This window comes from Saccopteryx leptura, chromosome 5, assembly GCF_036850995.1.
Source record: "Saccopteryx leptura isolate mSacLep1 chromosome 5, mSacLep1_pri_phased_curated, whole genome shotgun sequence".
NCBI lineage: Eukaryota > Metazoa > Chordata > Mammalia > Chiroptera > Emballonuridae > Saccopteryx > Saccopteryx leptura.
In genome coordinates, this window is record NC_089507.1 from 39,844,557 (window position 1) to 39,869,722 (window position 25,166).

The 25,166-nt window shown below is 45.0% G+C and overlaps 1 protein-coding gene across 4 annotated transcripts in view; it reads left to right on the forward strand.

Annotated features, from left to right (window-relative positions):
- Window positions 1-25,166, forward strand: part of CRACD (capping protein inhibiting regulator of actin dynamics) — a 270,250-nt gene that overhangs the window by 221,634 nt on the left and 23,450 nt on the right. For 3 of the 4 annotated variants that reach the window (XM_066385545.1, XM_066385546.1, XM_066385547.1), the window contains one exon: window positions 17,371-17,506. The exons of the other annotated variant lie outside the window; for it this stretch is intronic. In XM_066385545.1, coding sequence (XP_066241642.1) covers window positions 17,387-17,506 — 120 coding nt within the window. In that variant the 5' untranslated portion in view covers window positions 17,371-17,386. The remainder of the gene's footprint in view (window positions 1-17,370; window positions 17,507-25,166) is intronic. 4 annotated transcript variants of the gene reach the window in all.

A 25,166-nucleotide genomic window follows, 5' to 3' on the forward strand; every position in this document is an offset into this window, starting at 1 on the left:
ACTAGCAATAATCTATCCAAAAATGAACTTAGGAAAACAATTTCATTTTCAATAGCATCAAAAGGAATAAAATACTTAGGAATAAATTTAACAAAGTCTGACTAGGCAGTGGTGCAATGCATAGAGTATCAGACTGGGATGCCGAGGACCGAGGTTCAAAGCCCTGAGGTCGCTGCTGGAGCGTGGGCTCACCAGGTTTGAGTGCGGGCTCACCAGCATGAGCATGGGGTTACTGGCTCGAGCATGAGATCATAGACATGAACCCATGGTCGCTGACTTAAGCCCAAAGGTCACTGACTTAAGCAAGGGATCACTCACTCTGCTATAGCCCCCCACCCCCGCTGGTCAAGGAACATATGAGAAAGCAATCAATGAACAACTAGGGTGCCACAACGAAGAATTGATGCTTCTCATCTCTGTCCCTTCCTGTCTGTCTGTCCCTATCTGTCCCTCTCTCTAACTCTCTCTCTGTCTCTGTCAAAATAAATTAATTAATTAATTTTTAAAAAGTTACTTAAGTATGTACTCAAAAAAAAAAAGAAATTAAAGAAGCTCTAAACAGATGGAAAGTATCTGTAATAGATGGATCAGAAAACTTAATATTTAGATGGCAGTACTACCCAAATTGATCTACAGATTCATTATAGTCCCTATCGAAACTTACCTGCCTTTTCTGCAGAAATTGACATGTGGGTCCTAAAACTCAGGTGGAAATGCAAAGGACCCAGAATAGCTGAAGCAACCTTGAAAGGCTCACACATCCTGAGTTAAAAACTTGCTATGACGCTACAGTAATCTAAACAATGTGGTCGTGGCTATATAGATCAATGGATTTGAATTGAGAGTTCCAAAAATAAACCCTCACATTTGTGGTCTGCTGATTTTTAATAAGAGTACCAAGACGAGTCAATGGACAAAGAATAGACTTTTCAACAGATAGTGCTGGGGCAATTGGATAGCCACATACAAGCGAATAAAGTTGGACCCTTTTCTTATACCATTCACAAAAATGAACTCAAAATGGATAACATCTAAATGGAAGATCTAAAATTATAAACCTCTTGGAAGAAAACAAAGGAGCAAATTCATGACCTTGGATTAGGAAAGGATTTCTTAGGTACCAAAAAGCATAAGTTACAAAAGAAAAATTGATAAATTGGACTTCATCAAAAATAACTTTTGTACTAACAATACCATAAATGAAAAGATAATTCTCAGAATGGAAGAAAACATTTGCATATGACTTATCTGGTAAGACTATATCCAGAATAAAGTATTCTTATAACTTAATATAAAAAGACCCCCCCCAAAAAAAGAAAAGTTTTAAAAATGGGCAAAGGATTTGAATAGACATCTCTCCAAAGATATAAAAATTTCCATTAACATATGAAAACGCACTTGCTCAACATCATTAGCCATTAGAAAAATGCAAATCAAAGCACAATGAGATATCACTTCAAATTCAGTAGTAAGGGTGAAGAGGTAGAGAAATTGAAGCCCTCTTACATTGCTGGTAGGAACGTAAAATGCTACAGCTGCCTTGGACAACAGTTGGAGAGTTCCCTGAAATGTTAAGCATAGGTCCCATATGACCCAGCAGTTCGACTCCTAGGTATAAACCCAAAAGAAATGAAAGCAGATGTCCACACAAAAACTTGTACACAAATGTTCACAGCAGCATTATTCATAATAGCCAAAAAGTTGAAACAATGCAAATGTCCATCAAAAGATGAATGGATGGATACAATGTGGTGTATATATATATCCATACAATGGAATATTATTTGGGATTAAAAAAGAATGAAATCCTGATCCTTGTTAAGACATGAATAAACTTTGAAAATGTTATGCTAATCGACAGATGCCAGTTAAACAAGACTGCCTATTGTATGATAAAATATCTCCTAAACTTAGGTGGTTATGATGGTTGCACAATTCTGTGACTGTACTAAAAATCATTGAAATGTACCTTTAAAAGGCTGAATTTTATTGTATGTAAATTACATTTCTTAAGATGTTTTTAGAAAGGAAATGAATGTGGCATCGGAAAGATCATGTCTGGCTGAGGTGATGTTGGTAGGGGAGAGTAGGGGCTTATTTTCTTCCCCAAAAGCCCTATAAGAGGAGGTGAAAGTTTGAGATGGAACAAAAAGGCGCCATGCTGAAGTAAGACATCACTGCGGAGTAGAGCAGGCCAGCTTGGAAGGGCCGACAGCTGCTCCTGTTTGCTGACGGGCCTTGAGCTGCTACATGGCTGGCTGGCAGGTGGGGAACCCGAGTGGAGAGAGGAGATGCGGAAAGAGAGACAGGTCATGTCCGAAACTGCCTACTTAAACTATGTGCCTGTGGTTGACCTCATGCACTCCACTGCCCCCCCCCCAAAGCGAATATAAATCCTGCTCTAACCTGATACCCTTATTCAGTGGACACACACGCATCAGTGTTGAAGGTTGAAGGCAATGTCTAGTCCTGATCTAATACCTTCAGTTTACAAACGGGGAGACTGAGACTCAGAGGTCACAGTGCTATTAGTGTTAGAGTGGTTAGAATCCAAGTTAGCTGGTTTTGCACATGGTAATCCCCTTGTCTAGAACAACCCCACCCCTTATTCTTACCTCCTTCCAGCTAATGCATTGTCATCCTTCATTTTTTGTTGTACAAATGTGCCTTCCTCGGTGGAACAAGCTTTCTCCGCCTCCCTCAGCCTGGGCCATTGTTCTCAGAGCTTCCTTTCCCTTGCCAGAAGGATAAGCCTGTACAGCTTGCCTTTCACTGTGCTTCTAGCGTCTAGAGCAGTGCCTGGCACACAGCAGGCATTCAGTAATCGTTCAATGAATGAGTACATGAATACTGTGCTTTTTACCGCTGGACTCTTCCCACTGGACAAGTCAGTGTTTGTCTGGATTTAGCCTTTAGTTTCTCGCTGTCCCTCTGACCTGCTGGAAAAGGAGAATTACACGGCTGGTGTAATGAGACCACATGTGACTATTGAATTTATAGAGACGCTCAGGCTCCCTAACCACCAGTGTGTGCCGGAGGCCACTCGGCCTTCTGCTGGCCAGAAGATGAAGTCAGGAAGGTCTTATCTTACTTGGTCTTGTTGTCTTCGACCCGCAGAAACCCGGCATGTGCCGAAATTGAACAGGGACTAGAGAAGAGGTACAGAAACCACTAAATGAATAAAAATTAGGGACTAAGCAGGAGAATTAATAAAGGGGGGCTGTATAAGTCTAGGGGGAAAGGGGGTAGATGAATCAGTGACAGCGTTGTTGAAGATCCAGTATGTGGGAGAGAAGAGATCAGGAGCCAGGGTCCACTTGTGAGTGCAGGTGTTTTCACTCGTGAGCAGTGTGCCCTTTGCCAAGCCAGCTCATTTATGTGTTACATGGATATGCTATCTCCCAGGATTATTATGACAACAACAACAAAAGCATGTGACATTATACTCTGTTCTAAGATAGCACTTTACAAATGCAGGGTAATATTAACTGAGATAAAGAGGAGGTTGACAACTAGTTTTCTATCTCCAGAGCATAAACTAAGACTTTAGTTGATTCAGATGATGGCTAAACATGTTTATGAAAAGGTGCCTGTCCAGGTGGGGCCGTGGAGGAGTAGCACAGGGAGCACGAAGCCCCCAGAGTCCTGGCAGAGCTTTAGAAGCAAGTTGGATGATGGCTTGTCCTGTGTGACGTAGGACTCAGCCTGGAGGCTAGAGGACAGGAACCTTTGGCTTGCAGTTCTAAGTGTCTCTGTTTTAAGGTTCTAAGCTTTCTCCTCTCCCTTGAATTTTTTATGATGTATCCTGTGTCTGTTGTAATTATTAGGTACGTGGGTACTCTGTGTAGCCTGTTGGGTACCATATAAATTCATCGAATACTCAAGTTGGGGATGAGCCTCCGAGATGCCACACGGAATTTGATGCGACTCCAGTCTCTTTCAGCAGCTCTAGTTTGTTTGATGAGGATAGCTAATTGCTCTTTAGCATTTCATTTGAATGAGACTCACGGATCTGTTTAGGAAGAAAAGTGCTGATCGATTGCAATTACCCCTGTTGTCATGGAAACAAGCTGCGATGGGACTGTAATTATATTTCCTTATTCCTGAAGTGAATCCCTAATCATTGCTATGGTAATTCCCCAATATCTAGGACCCCAAATTACTTGAAGCTTGTCCAGAAAGACAAAGGATAAGGAGGGGGTGGAGGGCTGGCCTGAGACTCCTGTGAAGTAGGCAGCTGCAGAAAGCTCCTCCCCTTTGTGTGTGTGGGGGAGAAATTCCTGCTGTGGGCTCCAAGGTTAGATGGTGTCAGCGAGGGTCTCAGAATGTGTTCAGTGCCCGAAGTAGTAGCTAGAAGGCTGTGTCAGGTAGGATGATTTCGGCTGTAACAGAAAGCACCACTACTAGCAGTAACGAAATGATGATCTGATGTATATGAAAGTCTGGAGCACATTCTAAATTTCAAAGTTCATTAATGAAGCATCCCAGCAACATCATCAAGATCTAATCTGACCCCTTCTTTTCTTATCTGCGGGGAGTAGGCTCCTTGGGAAGTAGGGTCTTATCCTCAGGTTTATCTCCTTATGACCCATGATGGCCCCCCACAGTTCCAGGTGTCACTGCAGGTGACAGAAAGCTGTGACAGAAAGGGGACTCTACCTGTCTGGTGTCATCATTTGTGAATGAGGAGGACTTCTCCAGGAACGTCTCCCCCAGCTCTCCGCTGTTCCTTTGGCCTCAGACCCTGCTGCAGACAGCAGTTCCAGAAAACACACCTTGAAATGCGCATGGCTCTTCGTGCCTCCTCCTGCTCCCCTCAGCACCATGTGGAATAGCGTGACTGCAGGGCTACCTGTGATTCTCTTTGCTTCTCACCCTCTCTCCACTGTGACCTTCCAGCGCCCTGAGCGCTAGGGCACAGGCCACCAGGCACTGTGTCTTATCTCTGTCACTTCTACTGATAAGCATGGGCATAGGACACTGGACCTGGGCCTGGGCATCCCAGTAGCATGGAGCATGGCAGCCTTTGCTCACAGGGAGCATCACATGCCACCAGGAAAGAAAGGCAACCTCTTAAAAGAGAAGTAGAATGCCATGGCTGGATGGCTTGGTTGTTTAGAGCTTTATCCTGAAGCATAGAGAGGTTGCCGGTTCGATCCCCGGTCAGGGCACATACAAGAGCAGATCTCTGTTCCTCTCTCTCTTTCTCTCTTTCTATCTATCTATTTATCCTTGCCTCTGTCTCTAAAATCAATCAATAAAAGAATTTAAAAGAGAGAGAGGTAGAATCAAAACACCAGCAAGCTGTACAAATAGTTGTCCTCCCAAAAGGCTAGGCTGGAAAGGAGAATCAGGGCACAGATCTAAAAGCGCAGTGTGGTGGCTGTTCTTGGTAATTGAGCTTGTTAGCATCTGGTTCCTCTTCTCAACAGCACCCAGATTTCCTTTCAAGGAATCAGTTCCTCGATAGAAGCCCAAGGGCCACTTCCTCTCCCCCTGCAGCCTGGCATGAGCACGTGACCTGGCCTGGCCAACAGTCTCTCTCTCCTGGGCTTTGGCTTGGCAGGTGGGATGAGGACGTACAGGAGACAACTAGGAGGACCTTCTGTACCTAGGCTTCTCCTGCACCATGGTGGTTGCTGTGGGTCCTGATGCCCAGACTGCTAGAGCTCTCTTTAATCCTGTCTTTTTCCAAGCCTGGTGGCTAGCTTCCGTTCTTGTTGTCCCCCAACTGTTCTTCCCTTAAATTTTCTTTTGGTTCTGGCCCTGGCCGGTTGGCTCAGCGGTAGAGCGTCGGCCTGGCGTGCGGGGGACCTGAGTTTGATTCCCGGCCAGGGCACATAGGAGAAGCACCCATTTGCTACTCCACCCCCCCTCTCCTTCCTCTCTGTCTCTCTCTTCCCCTCCCGCAGCCAAGGCTCCATTGGAGCAAAGATGGCCCGGGCGCTGGGGATGGCTCCTTGGCCTCTGCCCCAGGCGCTAGAGTGGCTCTGGTCGTGGCAGAGCGTCGCCCCTGGTGGGCGTGCCAGGTGGATCCCGGTCGGGCGCGTGCGGAAGTCTGTCTGACTGTCTCTCCCCGTTTCCAGCTTCAGAAAAATACAAAAAAAAAAAAAATTTCTTTTGGTTGGGCAAGACATATTTCTGTTACTTGCGACTAAGAACTGTAACTGACACAGAATGAACTCAGGAAAACTTGATGAGAGGGAAGTTTGAAACAGAGGGTGGGAAGCAAAGCCTAGAGCAGGTTCCTGATTTGAGTTGAAAAGAAGGTGTAGGAGAAACCTTTAGAGAGGAGATGCTGAACATCTTCCTGCCCTGCCAGCCGGTGGCCTCCCAGAGCTCTCCGCGTGGCCTCCTGCATAGCCTGCCTGCCTGCAACACACCCACGGCCTGAAAATACGCCCCTCCTTCCATCGACATGTTTGCGTCACGCTTTGCGTTCCCTCAGTGACCTCTCCCTGGGAAACCCATCTGATAAGCTAACTACCCTACAATATTAATCATTTACTCCTCCATTGAAAAAATTTCCTCACAAATTTTATTGTACAAAGCACTTTGGGAGAAACAAAGATAACACACGTGACCCCTGCCCCGCTGCAGCTCACGGTACTGCGGTGGGGATAAGAAGATACCGTTATTATCAGAGCCACATCTGCCTAGCACTTTGCAATATGCCAAACCCTTTTATTTTTCCTCTCGTTTGAGGCATGATTATAGTGACCATAACATGAAACGGCGAGGGAGACCCGCCCGGGGCTCTCGGTGGGAGGAGAGAACCCTTCCTTCCAGGGAAGCAGGAAAGGCCGTGTCGAGTTGATAAGTGTGAGCTGGACTTGGAAGCGTGGGGAGGACGCGCGCTGAGAGATTGGTGTCGGGCTGTTTCCGGAGAGGAAGAGCCTGGCAGTGGTGGAGCCCAGAGAGGGTGTCTAGGGGGCTGAGTGGCTGGGTTGGAAGTAAGCTGGCATTTGATAACCATGGGTGACACTTACACCGGCACGTACACTGCTCTAAGTTCTTTACGTATCGTAACTCACGGAAATCCTTCCTGTGAGGTAGGTCTGCTTGTCATCCCATTCACAGATAAGGAAACTGAGGCCTGCCCAGAGGACTTTAGGGCCATGCCATGAAGAACCTATTGCATGGTAAGCACCTATTGCAGCTTCCTCTGGTAGGATTTTGGCGAAAGTTTCTGACCTGGCACATTAAGTGCTTCAAGATTAACATATGGTTAGAGAGAACAGAATTGAAGAGGACCTCAGTTGGAGACCATCCTCGGATGTTAATCATGTTACCGTGGGCTGCAGGTGAAACCCAGGCAGCGGCGACCACGAGACACTCACTGGCCCTTCAGCTGCCCTCCGAGATCCCTCCACTCCTTCCTGAGGCTTCTCACTCACATCTTCCCGTGTGTTTAAGAACAAGTCGTATGAGGCTCCCCTGTCTGCCTGGCTCAGGGCCAAGACCATCATGCCAGCAACTTACTCTCAAATGGTCTAGAAAATGGTCTAGGAAAACAAAAGCTCTTCATACTGTACTCGCAGTGTTTGTGTAAGTCTTAAATGCTTTCAACGTAGAAAAAATAATGATGAAAATAAAAACCTCTCCTGAGCAAAGCTTAAAAAGTATGAACTTTATTTTTGCTTTTGGCATGGTCATTAGCATAATACTCCAGGCTGTGTGTTAGAGCAGTGGTCCCCAACCCCTGGGCCGCGGACCGGTACTGGTCTGTGGCCATTTGGAACCGGTCTGCAGAGAAAGAGTAAATAATTTACATTATTTCCGTTTTATTTATATTTAAGTCTGAATAATGTTTTATTTTTTTTAAATGACCAGATTCCCTCTGTTAAAATCCGTCTAAGACTCTTGACGCTTGTCTTGGTCACGTGATACATTTATCTGTCCCACCCTAAAGGCTGGTCCGTGAAAATATTTTCTGACTTTAAACCGGTCCGTGGCCCAAAAAATATTGAGGACCACTGTGTTAGAGCACAGGGGGATAATCCATAACCCGCCCAGGCCTCGGCTGGGGTTCCTACAATCATTTACAACTTGTAGGTCCTTCAGAACAACCCTGTGTTTCGGTCTATGTGCTGCCAAAGTGTGCTCGCAAGTACTATATTATTGATTCCTAAATAACTTCTTAGGGTTTCTAGGTAGAATGATGACAGTCAGTCCAGCTGTCTCTGAGTAAGTGAAAGAGAAGGAGGTAGAGTAGGGAAAAACAGAATGCATCTCTTTCTTCCTGTCCTCCCCAAGCCATAATGTAGTGGTTCTCAAAGTGTGCGCCCTAGAAGATTTCCAGGTGCGCCCTATGGTATTCCAGAAAAATATGTGCCTGTTAGGGACCAAACAGGCGTTTTGGAGTTTAGATTTTTGGGGGACAGAGGTATGTGGAATTGGCTGTAAGCTGACAGTTTGCCCAAACCCCCACCTCACTTGCCTGATTAGGTTGCAAAAGGCTGTTAAACTATGGTGCTGGATTGTTTACACTGCCCCTATGCTCCCCGGACAGATTGGAGGCAAGTTTCTTCTATGCTTTGTTTGGTGTAAAGTTAAGATGATATGTATGGTAGGGGTTTTCTGCACTCAACACAATAAGAGTAAAAAGGGAGGAATTCTTCAATGTATTAACGAGGAAATGAGAGTTTGCCTTTCAAATATATGCCCAAACATTGAAGAAATTGCTAGGACACATCCAGCTCATGTTTCTCATAAACACAGGAATGAAAAATTTAACACATTCACATCGGGACCGAATTTACGAAATCTTACTAAGAATGTATCTATATATATAAAGAGATAACTTTTTTGTCGTTTTTTTTTAACCCCTCTTTTTTATGAATTCTAAAAAGTATAACTCAAAAAATGTAACATAAAAATGTTTTTTAATGTCAGAATAAATTTAATTTTGTCATATTTATTTTGTTTAATTACCAGAAGAGCACACTTGGACTTTATATTTTTTTCTTTAATATTTGACTTAATTATTATAACGTATTTCTCAGAAATTTGTATATAGTGCGCCTACAATTATTTGTAGGATTTTAAATGCACCCCAACTTCAAAAACTTTGAGAACCACTACCATAATGACTTAGGTGCAAGGGCTTAAATGTAATAAGATAAAGAACCCCCTCAGCCACTGCAGGTGGGTGTAAGTGCTACTACAACACACCGTCTCTTAGACTAGAAACCTCTGGTCCCCAGTTAATAGTTCCTGTTGCTTACATCTCCTGAGATGGGCGGGGAGGGTTGGAAGGCGGGGGCTGTTGCTCTGTGAATCAGACCCCAGGATCAGCTTTGCAAGCACTGCACTTCAAAATTTCCCATGGTTTTAGGCAAAATGAAGGAGTTCTCTTCCTTTTCCTTCTCTCTCTTCTCATTTTCCTCCACCTCCTTTCACTCCCCTCCTTCTTTTTCTCATTCTCTTCCTCCCCCTCCTCCTTTTCCTTCTCTTGTCCTGTTAGTCTCTGCTAACCTTTATAGATAGTGACTGTTTAATTTGGTTGGAAGATATGGAAGTGATGTCAGATCTTTGGTGTGAAATGAGGGCTTTATGGGACACCAACTTACTCTTTCAGCCATGTCTACACCTAGTTATGAGTCATCATGCTACATTCATACATTTTTTAAAAATCTTGATGAATACACCAGTGTCCACAGCAGCATTATTCACAACCGCCAAAAGGCAGAAATGACTCAAATGTCCATTGACAAATGAATGCATAACTGAAATTAAATGAATTTATAAATGAAATATATATAAATATATAGCACATTCATGTATATATATTCTTACATACAGTGGAATATTATTCAACCTTAAAAAGAAATGAAATTCTGATACGTTCTACAACATGGATGAACCCTGAAGATATTATGCTAAGTGAAATAAGCCAACACACCTGACTGGGACACAGAGAACCCAGGTTCAAATCCCTGAGGCCACCAGCTTGAGCTCAGGGTCGCTGGATTGAGCATGGGATCATAGACATGACCACATGGTTGCTGGCTTGAGCCCAAAAGTCGCTGGCTTGAAGCCCAAGGTCGCTGGCTTGAAGCCCAAGGTCAATGACTTGAGCAAGGGGTCACTTGGTCTGCTGTAGCCCCCGGTCAAGGCACATATGAGAAAGCAATCAATGAACAACTAAGGTGCTGCAACAAAGAATTGATGCTTCTCATCTGTCTCCCTTCCTGTCTGTCTGTCCCTATCTGTCCCTCTCTCTGTCTCTGTCACACACAAAAAAGAAGTCAACTCAAAAGGACAAATATTATTCCACTTACATGCGGTACATGGAGTAGTCTAGTTCAAAGAGCTAGGAAAGAGAATACTGGTCTCCAGGGGCTGGGAGGAAGGGGGATGAAGAGTTATTGTTGAATCAGTATGGAGTTGCAGTTTGGGATGATGGTGATCGTTGTGTAACAAAGTGAATGTACTTAATGGGTAAACTGTATACTTAAAAATAATTAAAATGGTAAATTTTATAATGTATATATTTTACCACAATAAAAAAGTCTCAGTCAATATTATGTAAATATGAAAAAATTCATGGATGCTGGCATCCTGCTTAAACAGTGGAATTAGTTCACCTTTTGTATAAGGTTTGCAGCTGTGGGTGAACTGGGGCTCTCTAAACCAAGGGTCCTGTCATGGTCCAGCAGCTGTGGTTTACATAGCATCTTTGTTCCTGAAGAAATCTAAACATCTGTGAACACTGCGTTAACGTGGAAGACTCTATCAGCTGCAAGTGAGGAGCCTGAGTTCTCGTTTCAGTTCTGTCTTGATCAAGTCCCTCTCTTCACAATCCTGGACCTCATATTCATCCGTAAGGAGTCAAGTTGTGGACTCTGATCATAGCCCACCGAGTCAGCAGTGACTGCAGGCTGTGTGAGGACTGCATGCCATCCCTCGTAGCTGATGCAGCTCTGGACTAGCAGTGCCCCATCTGGTCCCAGTTTCCTTGTAGGACCTTCCAGAGGTGTGGAGAGCAGCAGCCCAGGCCCCAGGCATCGTCGTAGAAGAGTGTGGACAGGAAGGTCGAGTGCAGCCTTAAAATGGGTCCAGGAGCTTAGGATTTGCAATTCTGTATTATTTTTGAAAGATTTTTGAATGTGAAAGGACAAATGATATTACACCAATTCCTTAACCTCAGTCTGGCCTCATTTATAGCATCGTATAGTACAGAGTCTCAGGGGTGATAGTAACAAAGATATAGGAAAGATGGGAGTTTTACGGAAAACTCGGATGAGTTTGGTTTTATTCACATTGAGCTTACAGAGACAGTAGGATAGTCACATCGTAGTGTCCAGTAAGGAGTTGGAGACACGTGGGCAGAAGAAGAGAGGGTAGTTTGGGGGTCAGAGAGACAGTTATTAAAAGTGACTGTTAAGGCCAGAAGAGTAGCCTCAGGCTGTTCTGCCTCAATGCCTTTGCAAAGACAACCGCAGGAGTCCGCGCAGAGTTGAGGGGAAACACCAAAAGCTTGTCTGTCTTTTTGGGCTGATTAGAAGCCTCTGATTAGGTGTTTGGAATCCAAACCTCTCTACCAATAACAATATCAATGACAACAACAGAGCCAGGACAGAAATATAGAAGCAAGAGTTGCAACATCTTAGCCAGCTCCCTTCTGTCCAGAAGGCCCCAGGAACTGATACCTGCACCTCCAAGTACAAAAGGACCATTTTTCTGGCCTCTTTAAGTCATGTCTGTGATTCTTCTTTTAAGTTTCTGAAAACTGTTCCTCAGAGACCAGTGTTGTTCTAAAGTTCCCGAGTGGGCCTCTCTTGCCCTCCTAGTTTGCTTTTCCCACATATGCTTGCATTTGACTAAAAACCTCGGTTAAATCAAAATGACTGTCATATGGCTGTATCAGCAACCCTCCAGTTGGAAGTTAAAAAATCTGGGGGATTTTAGAGGTCTTTCTACATCTCTCCTCATGATTAAGAGGCTGCTCTGTGTTCTCAGCATCAGAAGAGGAGGTTCTGACGGAGCAAGCTCCATTCCTTCCACTTGAGCATATAGAAGTTGAGGGCTGCAATGCTGAGGTTTAGAGGCCCCTCACCTCTTGGCTTACTCATAAGAAAAGGAGGGGGAGGATAGACCTGCTTTGTAACCATTTGTGAAAGATCCTTAAATGTCAAGAATGAAGAAGTCCAGCTGAACGCTGCTAAGGTACAATTTGTGGTGAATTAACCTTCCTCTCCCACTCATGTAATTCGCAGTTCTCAGCTGGTTAAGGACACTGACTCCACCAAGTTCTTTGTTCATGAGAACATAGCTTCACGCTGAGTTCTTTACACATGGACTGTTCAGTTTCAATGCCAGCCCTGCCTCAAACTTTGGAACTTTGGGCAATGTTTCTACCCACTCTTTGTCTGAGCTTCCCCTTTGGAGAATAGGAAATAAACTATATTGTAGGGTTATTTGGAGCCAAGACTGATAACCATGATTGCCAAATATTTTAAATGAACAAAATTGATGAGGATCTAATGTTGATTTGCATTATGTAAACTGAATTATTTAGAAGACATTGTTCATTCTTGCAACTAAATAAACCAATAACCATTCTCCTCTACTGTTTCTTGTCAGAGCTTTAAAATGGGACAAAAACCAGATATAAAATGAAAAAGGTACAAATATTTGTGGTCACTTTGTAAAGTAATCCTCTTAAGAGCCATATCAACAAATATGTTCTGATGTGTAAAAACTTAATAAATGTCCGAAAGTTTATTTACTTCTACTTACAGCTTTGATGAAGTAGCTTGGAACAAATCAGTGCTTCCACCAAGAACAACTGGAAATATGGACAGGATAGTAAAGACATCTGTTTGAAGGCATCAGATTGCTGCTGAAGTACCAGGCTTGAGCAATGAGATCCTGGAGAGAAGGGAAGCCCGTTGAGTTGAGCCCAACTTTCTGCATATTGCTTTTCTCCTGTGGGCATTAGTTGACTCTTGGTGCAGGGCAAGAGACCAGAAAGATGGCTTCCAAGAGGTGGAGAAGGCAGCATAGCTGTGGGCCATCTCATGGGGCCAGGAACACAACACGTAAGAGTTAGCAGCTGTCCAGACAACCAGGACTCGTAGTATTAATATCCCAAGAAAAGGAAGACTAGAAGACTGAACATAAATCTATACAACAATTTTCCTTTTGAGGCATTTGTTGATGGGTTAGAAGATGAAAAGCAGGACAGAGTTCTCTGGCTGTCTCTGGTACTGGAAAGACAGGAAGTGGAGTTTGGGACCCACCCAGGAGGAGGACCTTAGGAAATAACCCAGGTTGTTAGTTGAGATTCCTGGAGGTCTATACCCTAGAAGTGGGGACAAGACAGAGGTAATCTGAGCCTTTCCAGGATTGCTTACCAGCCTTGATTAGTTCAGTCCCTGATTGGATTGCGATCAATGGATTGAGGTCACTAGAGAAGTCAGTGAATCCTCTCTGGAAGGAGAGAATAACCCAGTTTTTCATTCATGATATATAGAATTTGATTAAAAATAACTGGGAAGCTAAGAAACAGACTATGAGGAAAACGATAATACAAATAAACCCAAAGGGGACTAAGATACTGCAGTTTCAGACAGAGCCTTTAAAATAATTAAGATTAATATCTTTAACAAAGCAGTTAGCAAGATGGAGAATTTCACCAGAGAACTGGAATCTATTAAAAATAATCAAATGAAAATTTTATATCTGAAAAGCACTAGTGAAATTAAGAACTCAATTGGTAGTTTTAACAGCAGATTGGACACAACTAATGAGAGTTAATGAGTTGAAGGCTAAGTTGGTAGAAAAAAAATCTAGCCTGAATCATATTAAGTGAAAAGAATGACAGATACAGAAAACAACATAAAGATGTATGGCTTATGGTGAGAGAGGTTCTAACAATGAAGAATCAGAGGAGGAATAAAGGAAAAATGGAGCAGAAGCAGTGTTCAAAGAGGTAATAGCTGAGAATTTTCCAAAACTGATGAAAGACACCAAGCTACATGTTTAAGCAGTAATACATACCCCCACCTGAGTAAAGTATAAGAAATACACACCTAGCCACAACTGCTGAAAACCAAAGGCAAAGAAAAAAAAAATCTTAAAATCAGCTATTAATAAAAGATAGACTGCCAGTCTTTTCAAAGAAGCAGCAATATAATCAACAAGAATTCTATAGATGATATCGTAAACTTAATGGTAAAATATTGAATGCTTTCTTGCTCAGTTTGAGAACATGCCAAAGTCTATCATCACCACTTCTCTTCAACATTGTATGAAGATCCTGGCTAAAAATTTTCCTTTGTCACAGGCACCCTGATTGTAGAAATACCAAGAGATAAAAAGAGCCATCTTGAAAAAGAGAATCAAAGCCGTAGAACTTAAACTAGGAGATACTAAGATTCATTAAAAACTTATAGTATAACATAGACACAGACAACAGTGTGGGGACAGCCAGAGGGACAGGAGGGACAGAAGGGACAGGGGAGATGGTGTTGGGAAAAGTGGGTGGAAATGGGACCGCTTGGGGCGATGGGCGCACGATGTGTGGGCAGGTGGTGTTTTATTGAGTTGCACACCTGAAACCTATACCCCAATAAATTCAATTTTTAAAAAAGCTATAGTTTAATCTGTAGCATTAAACCACAGAATAGTGGTTACCAGAATAATGGTTGAGGATTTTTTCCTCTAAAAAAAAAGTACTAGGAAACCTTTGGGGGGAAGCAAATAGCTATATTTTTATCTTTGCCGGGGTTACACAATTGCATACATGTGTAAAAATTTATCACCTATGTACTTACGATGTTAGCACTTTATATGAGTTATATCTCAAAAAATAGATAAAATAGCAAAAACAAAGAGCATCTTATACTAAAAAAAAAAAAAAAAAAAAAAGCTGTAGTGCTGCGGTTCTCAACATGTAGGGCACGACCCACATATTTATTATACAATACATTTTTAAATAAAATATGTATTTCCGATGGCTTTAGGCGACCCCTGTGTTTTGGTCGTTCGACCCCAGCCGGGGTCGCGACCCACCGGTTGAGAACCGCTGCTGTAGTGTGAGATAATTGCTAACACACACGCACACATGTAGACCGATGGAACAGAGGCCGGAAACAATTTATGCAAGTCACTCACTGTCTTTAAGCTTTAGCTTCCTCATCTGTAAAATAGACTTAATAATAGTACCTACCACATAAAGTTACAGATGATAATGATTTAGTATTATATTAAAGAGGTTAACATGGGCAAGGTACATGGCAAATCCTTGATCACGTTTAGCTAGTACTAAATTTAGCTGTGACTAGCACTATTATTATAATTATTACTTTACTATTATCTTTCTTAGTGTTCATTTTCTCTATTTTTCAACGTGATCATCTGAAATAGATCGACATTAAATCCTGGTTGGCAACCAGGACATTTGGGGCAGCAGAGAAGAGCAGCGAGTGTCGGTTCTGAGCCTATTTGGGAAAAAGTATGGGAGCAGGGAGATGAACGTCGTGATTCTGTTGAGATTGACTTAGAAACCGGAAGGGAACTTCGCATAGCACTGGCGTAAGTTGTGTGCACACAACTGTGAGACATCATTAAACATTTATTGAGCATCTAAAATGGACTTGTGCGTTCGCACGTTTGCGCGAATAGCTGAGAGCCTCTGTGTGTGTGTGTGTGTGTGTGTGTGTGTGTAGAAGTCCTCTGTAAAGACACCATGTATAGAAAGGAAGTCAGTTACCTCTTCTCCCATCTGAATCATGACCAGGAATCTGGGAGAAAAGTTTTGGCAGAAGAGTATTAAACAGCCTGATTCCATAATTTAGAAAAGTATATTTCATAGCATCTTTAGATGAACCTGGAAGTTCATTTTGTAATCTAGATCACAAATTCTCTGAGGACAGGGAGACAGTGATATGTTTCATTTGCCTCCATGATCATATTCTTACCCCAGAATAATGCCCCATATTCCATAAAGTGGGCTGCTGCTCTGTGGCGTCTGGTGCTAGGCAGCTGTAGGCTTGCCCATGATTCTAGCTGTCGAGTAGCTTCAGCCCTCCCACATGGCACTTCCATCCTGTCCTCCTCTCCCACTGACCCACCCCTCTCCCTTCCCTCGTGGGATAGAATACTCTAGGACCTTCCAGCACCTGAAGACACTTCAGCTAGCTAGCGTGGGATGGTATTCACCAGATCTGAATTCAGTTTCTCTCTCTACTGCTTCTATTTGGATGACCTTAGCTAGCGTTATCTATCCCGAGTCCATCTGGAACAAGATGTTGGAGAGATGATACAAGGGAGACTCAGCACAGTATTTTCATCGAAGGAAAGGATGGCAGTTGTTGCTGCTGTTGCCTAAGATCACAGAACCAGGAGGCTCACATCCAAGTCCTCTGTTTCTTAACCTCATATGCTTTTTTTTTTTTTTTAAACCCTGCTGCCTATAATTTGGCAAATTAAATGTAGTACTCAGTCTGCCCAGCCAGGTCTGCACTTGTTTGGGACCTTGCCCATTGCATTTGGCACTTGGTCACTGATCCAACCTCCAGGTGGGCCCCTTTCTGGGGACGGGAGAGGGAGAGGTGGCACTCCATCACCCTGCCTGCCCTGCCCCACGGGGGTGGGGGGGTGGGGGGGTGCGCTGCTGCCTGCCCTGTGGACAGCCTACATGTGTACTCCTTCCCAGAAATAACTTTGTTTCCAAGGTCAAGTGAGAACAGCTGGCTTCGCTGTTCCTCTTCTTGTCAGGTAGAAGTCTGGACTTCTTGAAGTTCGAGCCTTCAACTGACGTGTTTATTGTCGGGTACCCACTGCCTGTAAGCTGAGCAGTGTGCACGAGGCCCAGCAGAATTGCCCTAACACACTTTTCTCCCCCCTTTCTCTGAACTCCTGGAAGCTTGAGTGAGAGCTTCTTTATTCCTGTGGTCCCTATCAGTAGGTCTGGTCCTCGGTTTAGATGTGTATATCTGTCTTCCAGTTTGATTGTGTTCCAAAAGAAACTCTTGCCTCTTAGTTCCAAATCCAGATGTTACTTACAAAGTTCTGGTTGACAGGACATACCTGGGTAGAACTGGTAGTGACAGCTCGTCAGGAGAAAGGCTCCTCCCATTAAACTTGCTGTAACGCTCTGGTCCCAGGTCCTCTACAAAATCAGTAACTGCCCGAGATGTCAGTGAGTGGCGCTAAGATGTTGTGTTGGAGACATGCCCCCTTATTCCTGGGGGAACCTTCCATCCACCCAGCTACTTGGCTGACCCATAGCAGAAAAGGACACAGTGCCGGGCGAGACAGGGGATGTGGGTGGAGTCCCCAAATCAGGAGGAACAGGAAACTTATTGCCAAAAACATTTTATCATCCTAATAAAATGAAGCACATGATTTGCATTCCAGGTCCTTCAACTATTCTATGGGAAGCCGGGCGTTTTCCCATGACAGTATTTTTATCCCTGATGGGGGAGCAGAAAGTGAGCAGACAGTTCAAGCAATGTCACAGGACAACATCCTGGGCAAAGTCAAAACTCTTCAGGTAAGACAGCTTGAGATGAGCAGGTCAGAGCGCAGGAGGGGGCCCAGCCGTGGAGGGGAGGGGGAAAAGCCCAGCCCGGCTGGCGGAGTGGACTGGGGGGTCCAGGGGAAGCTCCTGGGGAGAAGTTTTGCTCCTTTGAACCTGAGTCAATTCTCTAAGCCTTCTGTCCACCTGTGAGAGGTACATTGTCACCATTGTACCCACCTTCATAACACCCCCTCGCCTTTCTCTGAGATGTTCCCCTCATTTTTAAGTGGACATCATGAAGACAAGAAGCTGCATGACTCACACGGGAGGGAAGCGTTCTTAACCATTAAGTGTAGGCCTTGAGCCCCACCCCAAGTACAGGGCGGGGCCTACTGTCCGCTGAGGGTTTGCACAGCGGGTGTCGCACAGCAGGAGTCTCCCTGCTCAGACAGTGAGTGAGACTTGACTCTGTCGTGTTTATAAACCTGGCTCCCTGAGCCCCCTGTCTCAGAGGAGTGCCATGCAGCTCTTACCTCTCCCCCCGTTCCCACTGCAGAACTGGGCAGTTTTCCGATGTAAAATTGACCTAGGTGGTAACTCCTTCATAATGAAAATAGAGTTGGCCCTTGCACAGCACGGTTTTTAGCTACATGGGCCCGCTTATACACAGACTTATCAATTATGTAAGTATGTTTTCTCTCCCTTATGATTCCCTTAATAACATTTTTCTTTTCTCTAGCTTACTCTCTTGTCAGAATACAGTATATAATACATATAACATACAAAGTGTGTGTTAGTAAACACAGGTTATATGTTTACTAAGGCTTCTGACCAACAGGAAGCTAACAGTTGTCAAGTTTGGGGGGAGTCAGAGTTCTATGTGGATTTTCAGTCGCATGGGGGTTGGTGCCCCAAACCCCTGCATTGTTCAAGGGTCAACTGTATAATAAAAGAATTCTTCACTAACTGTGACTCAGATCGTGAGATTCCAGGAAAAGACACCTGGGATCTGACTGTGCAGGTCTGCCCGATGGCTTGGAAGAATTCACTCACCCGGCAGAAGTGCCTGAGCAGGAACTTCTCTGAGACAGGAGTGCCTGGAGGCGATCCAGATTACCAACAGGGGACTCTGGTTTGCTGGCTTCCATCTGTCTCTGACTCTACAACGGTGAATGAGTGAGTGAGTGAATGAGTGCGCAAAACAAATGAACAAAAAACAGCTGGCTTGAGTAGCTACTGACACGATGAAGCATTTTATTCAAAGTTTTCTGTTGACTTGGAATGTTCTTGTTTCTATTGAACATTACCTACCTATTTCGTAATCAGGGTTAGGTCACATATTCCACACACACACACTCAGCTGAGTACAGCATATGGCCAGCAGGGAACTAGCCAACACCCTGGGACCACGCCCACACTTGCCTAGATCTTTCTACCTGCTGGTCCCGCTGCCCAGGCCATAGTCCTGCCCTCAGAGCTGAGCTAGGCACCTCCTTCCAGGCCCAGCGTTTCCCAACCAGGCTGCATTCTTGGTTCTCGCTGGCTGTGCTGTGACACGTTCTGTAGACTCCGAAGAAAAGGCAAACTGTCACCTCTCACAGATGGAAGAAGCGGGGAGCGTGGCGATGGCCAAAGAAAACTTGGGCACTGCCCTGCCCCCTTCCTTCTTGAAGTCATCAAGATTCCTGGTATATTATTATTCCTCCTTAGGAGTTCCGAAGCGCTGGTTAGATCTGCTTTCTGAGAGGAGTGACTTACAGATCACAGTCCACAGAACAGCTGTATTTTATGAGGGCTTTCTAGAAGTTTATTAAAAATTAGGCAATAGTTCATTTATTACCTGAAATGGTACCTACTCTGTCACATCACAGCATATGCCACTGCCACTCCAAGAGGTGGATTTGGAGCTGTGAATGATACATAATTCTACGGTACTGAAGACATAGAAACTCACTAAAACATGTGACTGCCTGCTAGTCCTGTGAAACAGTACGGCATAATTTTAAAGAGTCTGATCTCATGATTAATAAAATATAAAACAACCAACTTCCCTGAAGCTACAACTCTATTAATACAGAAGAGAAATATGAGTAAAGCAGAATGACTATCTAAATTGGGTGCTGTCTTTTGACAGTATCTCCTCCTATGAGGCTTTCCTAATTTTGCTTCTGCTGTATGGATTCACAAGCTTACTTATAGCTTTATAGTTATATTTTTAATAAAATTCAATGTAAGGAGACCCCCGTACGGGGATCTCAGGAGGGAAAGCGGATGAGGGGAGACAGAAGAGAGCAAAGGGAAGATGGCGATGGAGGGAGACCTGACTCGGGGTGGTGATCCCTTGGTACAGTGTACAGATGATGCATTTATTATAGACTTGTGTAACCTTAATCAATGTCACCCCAATAAGTTCAACTATTAAATTAAAGGCTTTGCTCTTCGATGAAACAGGGACCATTATCATAGAAAATGTAATTTTTGGAGTGACATAAGATGACATAAGCTATAACTGTATCACCCCCAAAAGACTGTGCTTTATTTTTCAGTCGACTAAGCAGTATGTTCCTGGTAAGTCGTAGAAATAGTAGTTACCTTTATTAAATTGCATGAATGCTTTGCATCTTTCTGTAACGTTATGCTGGTATTGATGCTTAGTAAGCAGCATAAAAGACCCCTCCTCGTAGACTCCGGCATGGAATGAGGGTGTTCAGTTACTCAGAGGCATGTATGTTTTTTTATGTATGAATTGTCTTTGTGTATCTGTATATATTTATTTTAGAGAGAGAGAAGTAAGGGACAAAAACCTATTTGATAGTGAATGTCCTGGCAAGCTGATTAGCCACCGTTATTAAGACATTTTTTTGAAATGAGATTTCTACTGGTATGCCACTTAAAACAAAACTGAACGAAACAAAATTTTTTTTTCTAACTTAAGAAACTTCCCAGCCCTGTAATGGCTGCATTTGGAAAGGTTGCCCTCTACTGGCCACATGTAGTCATCTCAGCGAAAACAGTCATGCTGCTGCACGGTAGGCGCTTAGTATCTCTCTATTGAGTACAGGATGACTGAATACTGCATAAATAAGCCCACACTTTTCTGAGTAAAGGGAATCGATCACCTGCAAAAACTTCTGTGGCAAAATAATTGCACCACTGTTCATCTGGTATAGCACGGAGTAACTTCGTAAGGTTTGCACTTCTTTGCATTTGGACTACAATGACCTTGACCATTCCTATGGCTGCCCAGAGCACAGATCAGGGAAGTACCTGCTTATTTTAGGTCAGACTAGGCTGTGAAGTATCTACCAACCAATGATAAAACTCACACCACAGCCTGGCCAGGCGGTGGCACAGTGGATAGAGCATTGGACTGGGATGTGGAGGACCCAGGTTCAAGATCCCGAGGTCTCCAGCTTGAGTGCGGGCTCATCTGGTTTGAGCAAAAGCTCACCAGCTTGGACCCAAGGTCGCTGGCTCGAGCAAGGGGTTACTCGGTCTGCTGAAGGCCCGCGGTCAAGGCACATATGAGAAAGCAATCAATGAACAACTAAGGTTTCGCAACGAAAAACTAATGATTGATGCTTTTCATCTCTCTCTGTTCCTGTCTGTCTGTCCCTATCTATCCCTCTCTCTGACTCTCTCTCTCTGTCTCTGGGGAAAAAAAAGAAAAAAAAAACCCAAAACCCAGAACCTCAGGAACACCACAGTCTATGCCTGCAGGTAATTTTTAGAATTATACCACACCTTTGTCAGAAAATGCTTAGTCCATTAGTCCACAGACCATTCAGCTCAGGAGGAAAAACCTCCATCCTCAGCAGCTACTCTCTCCTGCTGAGCTGGATTTCATGCAAAAATGCCAAGGCGTCACACGCTTGAGGATTTTGACACCTCATGCAGCTGTCCAGGGTACAAAGAACAAATACCTGCTCTTAGCCACATCCCCAGAGCAGATGTCTTTAAATCTGTATGCTTTTTCTTTTGCATTTCTTTCTTTCTTTTTTTTTTTTTTTTAAACAACCATGTTTTAAGTGTGGGAGTATCTATAGTTCACTGAGGAAGACAGCAGCTCTGTGTTCCCTCTGCTTTATTCTTACAGGCATGGTCTGAAGAATGGAAAACGCAGGGCACTCTAAACACTGGCAGTGTGAGGGCTGCGGAGTATGATATGCTTGGAATCGGCACGCCATAAAAAAGGCCTCATAAATATGGATGTGCATTCCTATAACGTCATTCTCCAGCATTCCATATCACAACAAAATGGCCCAGTTTCAATGAATAAAATATAGTCCCTTTTCGCTCACATTCCAGTCTCAACAGTAACACCATTCACAGCCACTAGCCACATGGACTGGCAGCATAGGCACAACTCTCCCCGCTCCCCTCTGGTTATAATCACATATGTGTAAGGATCTACGGGTCTTAAAAAAAAATGGAGGAGTGGTAGTAGTTTCTTTCTCCGAAAACTTAAGGGCAGGCTCATCTTAGCAGTCTGTTTTTCAGGGATCGCTCGTGTCACAGTTTCTAGGTAGCAGTGCCTGAACAGTGTGAGCAGTGGGCAGAATTAAAGTCACAAAAGAAGCCACATTTATTCCTGCGTTCAATTCATACAATGCCTAAGATCACCAAGTAGGTTTTAGCAATAACATTTTAATTGTCACTAATTCGCACAGTGTGGCAACAGCCCAGTCTTTTTTGGGTCAGCTAAAGGAAGCATTTGGAGCAGAAGCCACAGAGACGGGAAAATGTGCAGGTGTAGGAACCCTGACCTCGCCAGCTTGAGGACCACTCACCATGGCCTGGGGCCCTCCATCCTCACTGGCCTTAGGGTCTCATTTCTGACAGCTGCAGGATGTGTCTGTGAAGACAGTCCTTTGGATAGAGAGGTTTGCAGCCCTGTCCCTCCACGGTGTTTCACGGTTGTTTCTTTGGTGACCTGTGTCCTCCCGTCCTCCTAAGCCACCTAGCCATCAGCCTGAATTTATTTTCCCTGGAGGGAATTTAAACCAGCAGCTTTATGGAGATGCACATTGTCATCCACAAAGGCAACAGCATGTGCATCTTTTGCCAGGATGAACATATCTGTGACATAAGTTAACCCTTTGATGCCACACACATCGTCCCCCGACACGCCTGCCCCCTGTCCCTGCCCCTGCCCTCAGCCATTGTACCCTCCACAGGGTGTGCGGCTCTGCCTGGGCCCTCGCCGCTCTCCCCACCGCGCATCTCCTCCGCCTGGGCCCTCGCCGCTCTCCCCTCCGCGCGTCTCCTCTCCCTGGGCCCTCGCCGCTCTCCCCTCCGCGCGTCTCCTCCGCCTGGGCCCTCGCCTCTCTCCCCTCCGCCTGGGCCCTCGCCGCTCTCCCCTCCGCGCGTCTCCTCTCCCTGGGCCCTCGCCGCTCTCCCCTCCGCGCGTCTCCTCTCCCTGGGCCCTCGCCGCTCTCCCCTCCGCGCATCTCCTCCGCCTGGGCCCTCGCCGCTCTCCCCTCCGCGCGTCTCCTCCGCCTGGGCCCTCGCCCCTCTCCCCTCCGCGTGTCTCCTCTGCCCCTGCACCTCCTTCCTCTCGGTTGCTCTCTAACATTCTACCTCATTTCTTAACATCACTCCCTGCGTTTCCCAGCTTTGTCCCATGGATCATATTTCTCCTGTTCTTACTCAGTTTTCTTTTTCCCCCATTTTCTCTTTCTTTTTCCATCAGTAGCCACGATGGCCACGATGGAGACTGTGATTACATTTTGCCATATTCTGTTTTGTCCCCTGTGTATCAGGGTAGACCCACATCAGTGTTCTAAAAAGGGCCTAATCAAGTAAAATATCAGCACGCTCATTCCGTTTTGTGATGGTGGCAGACACCCTAACTCAGTGGCATTATAGTGATAGGCCAGGTTCTCCCTGGAAGCTCATTGCAGATCTATTCTTTCCCCTGTAAGCAGAAGAAGCCCCCTCGTTTAGTCACTCCGGAGCGTTAGTAGACAGCAGAGCCTGACACTGGCAGGTCTCGTCTCGGGATTTAGAGCAGTTCCAGCTCTCAGCCAGCACCTCCCCAGGAGGGGGAGCTGGTAAACCCAAGGCTGGGCTGGGAGTCCCACACAGGAGCCGCTCTCACTGGTCCGCTCAGGCTCCTGTCCCTTCCCCGCAGGGCAGCAGAGTGACTTTCTTACACCGTGTCCCCCTGTCTAACTCCGTCAGCTCTTCTAACCATGCCTGCTATTGATCTGCTTCGAGTAGATACTAACTGCTGCTTCCTGCTAAACTCGGGTTTAGAAGACAGCCTTTTCTCAGCCGTCTCTTCCCTGAAACCCTTCCAGGCTGCGCAGCTGTGCTTCATTGGCTGACTTCAGGCTTTCCATATGTGCGCCTTCCCTGTGGTGTCGGGAGAGCCAGGCTCGGGCTGAAATGCCAGCAGATCAAATACAAGTCCTTGTCTTTCTGTGCTCCTGGTTGGCATGCTGGGGTGCTAGGGGTGTGGGGGGGCAGTCTTCGGCTCATCTCTTTCATGTCTCTGCAGTTTCACCGTCCACCATGCAAGGCTGAGGGGGAGCTGGGCATGGCAGGCGGGTGGATTTGGTACCCGAGTTCTGGGGGAGAAGGGACATTTCCCTTGAAGGGTTCTTGGCTAGGAAAACTTCAGTAAAGTATAAAAATACTGCATCATGTTTTTATTCCTGGCCCCATAAGAAGGAAGTGTGATGTCAGATTTACAAGAACAATGCAATGCAATGAAATAACAGTGTGGTTTAGAAGACCTAAATTCAAATTCCTCTGGGGTCACTCATTCTTTCCTTAAGCTTGGGCCAGTCACCTCTCCCTACTGGACCTCTGAATTTTTTTTTTTGCAAAGTGATAGTTTGGACTATATACTTGCTAGAGTGCATTGCAATTCTGTGGGGTTAACTATTAGCTCTGTTAAAGATAAATGTCAGATAATGTACTCTTTCTTTGTTTGAGGTATAAAAGGATTATCAAAACCAAGTACCCCAGTCCAGAGCAACGGTTCTCAGCGGGAGGTGCTTTTACCCCCCACAGGACATTGGGAAAAGTTTGGTTGTCTCCACAGGGGGAAGAGGGATTGCTCCTGTCATCTAGTGTCCAGAGGACATGGGTGCTGCCAAACATCCTGTCATTCACAGGACAGCTCCCACAACAAAGAATTATCTGGTCCCGAAGGTCCATAGCGCTGAGGTAGAGAAACCGTGCTGCAGGTCAGACACTCAGTACTTGTACAGGCACCCAGTTCAGTGGTCTTTCAGATGACGATGGCATACTCATTTTCTGCCTGAATGCCGTTCATTCGCTCTGCCGCAGCCCTCTAAATATTTTGCCCCGTCTTTAGCTATTGTATTTATAGCAGTTTTCTTTAGCAAATATATTTCCTTTTCTGGTCTGGCTTTTCTCTAATTCCAAATACTATTTTCTTCCTTATTTCTAACCCCTGTTTTTCCATCCCTTTTCCCTGTCCTGTTAGCTACCATCTACGGGTAGCAGCCCCCCCTTGGTGCTTTTCTGCTGCCTACATCTTGTCCCTTCCCCACATGGTGGCGTCTGTCCCCTCGTTCACAGTGGGCAGCAACAGCAAGGCAAAGAGGAAGTCCTGGCGGCAGGACAGCATTCTGTCCCCTCCCTGGTTTCAGCATTGATCATGGAGAGCGTGCTGGCCCTGGGCCTTCTTCACCGTGGCTTTGGAGCCCCCTGTGACCAG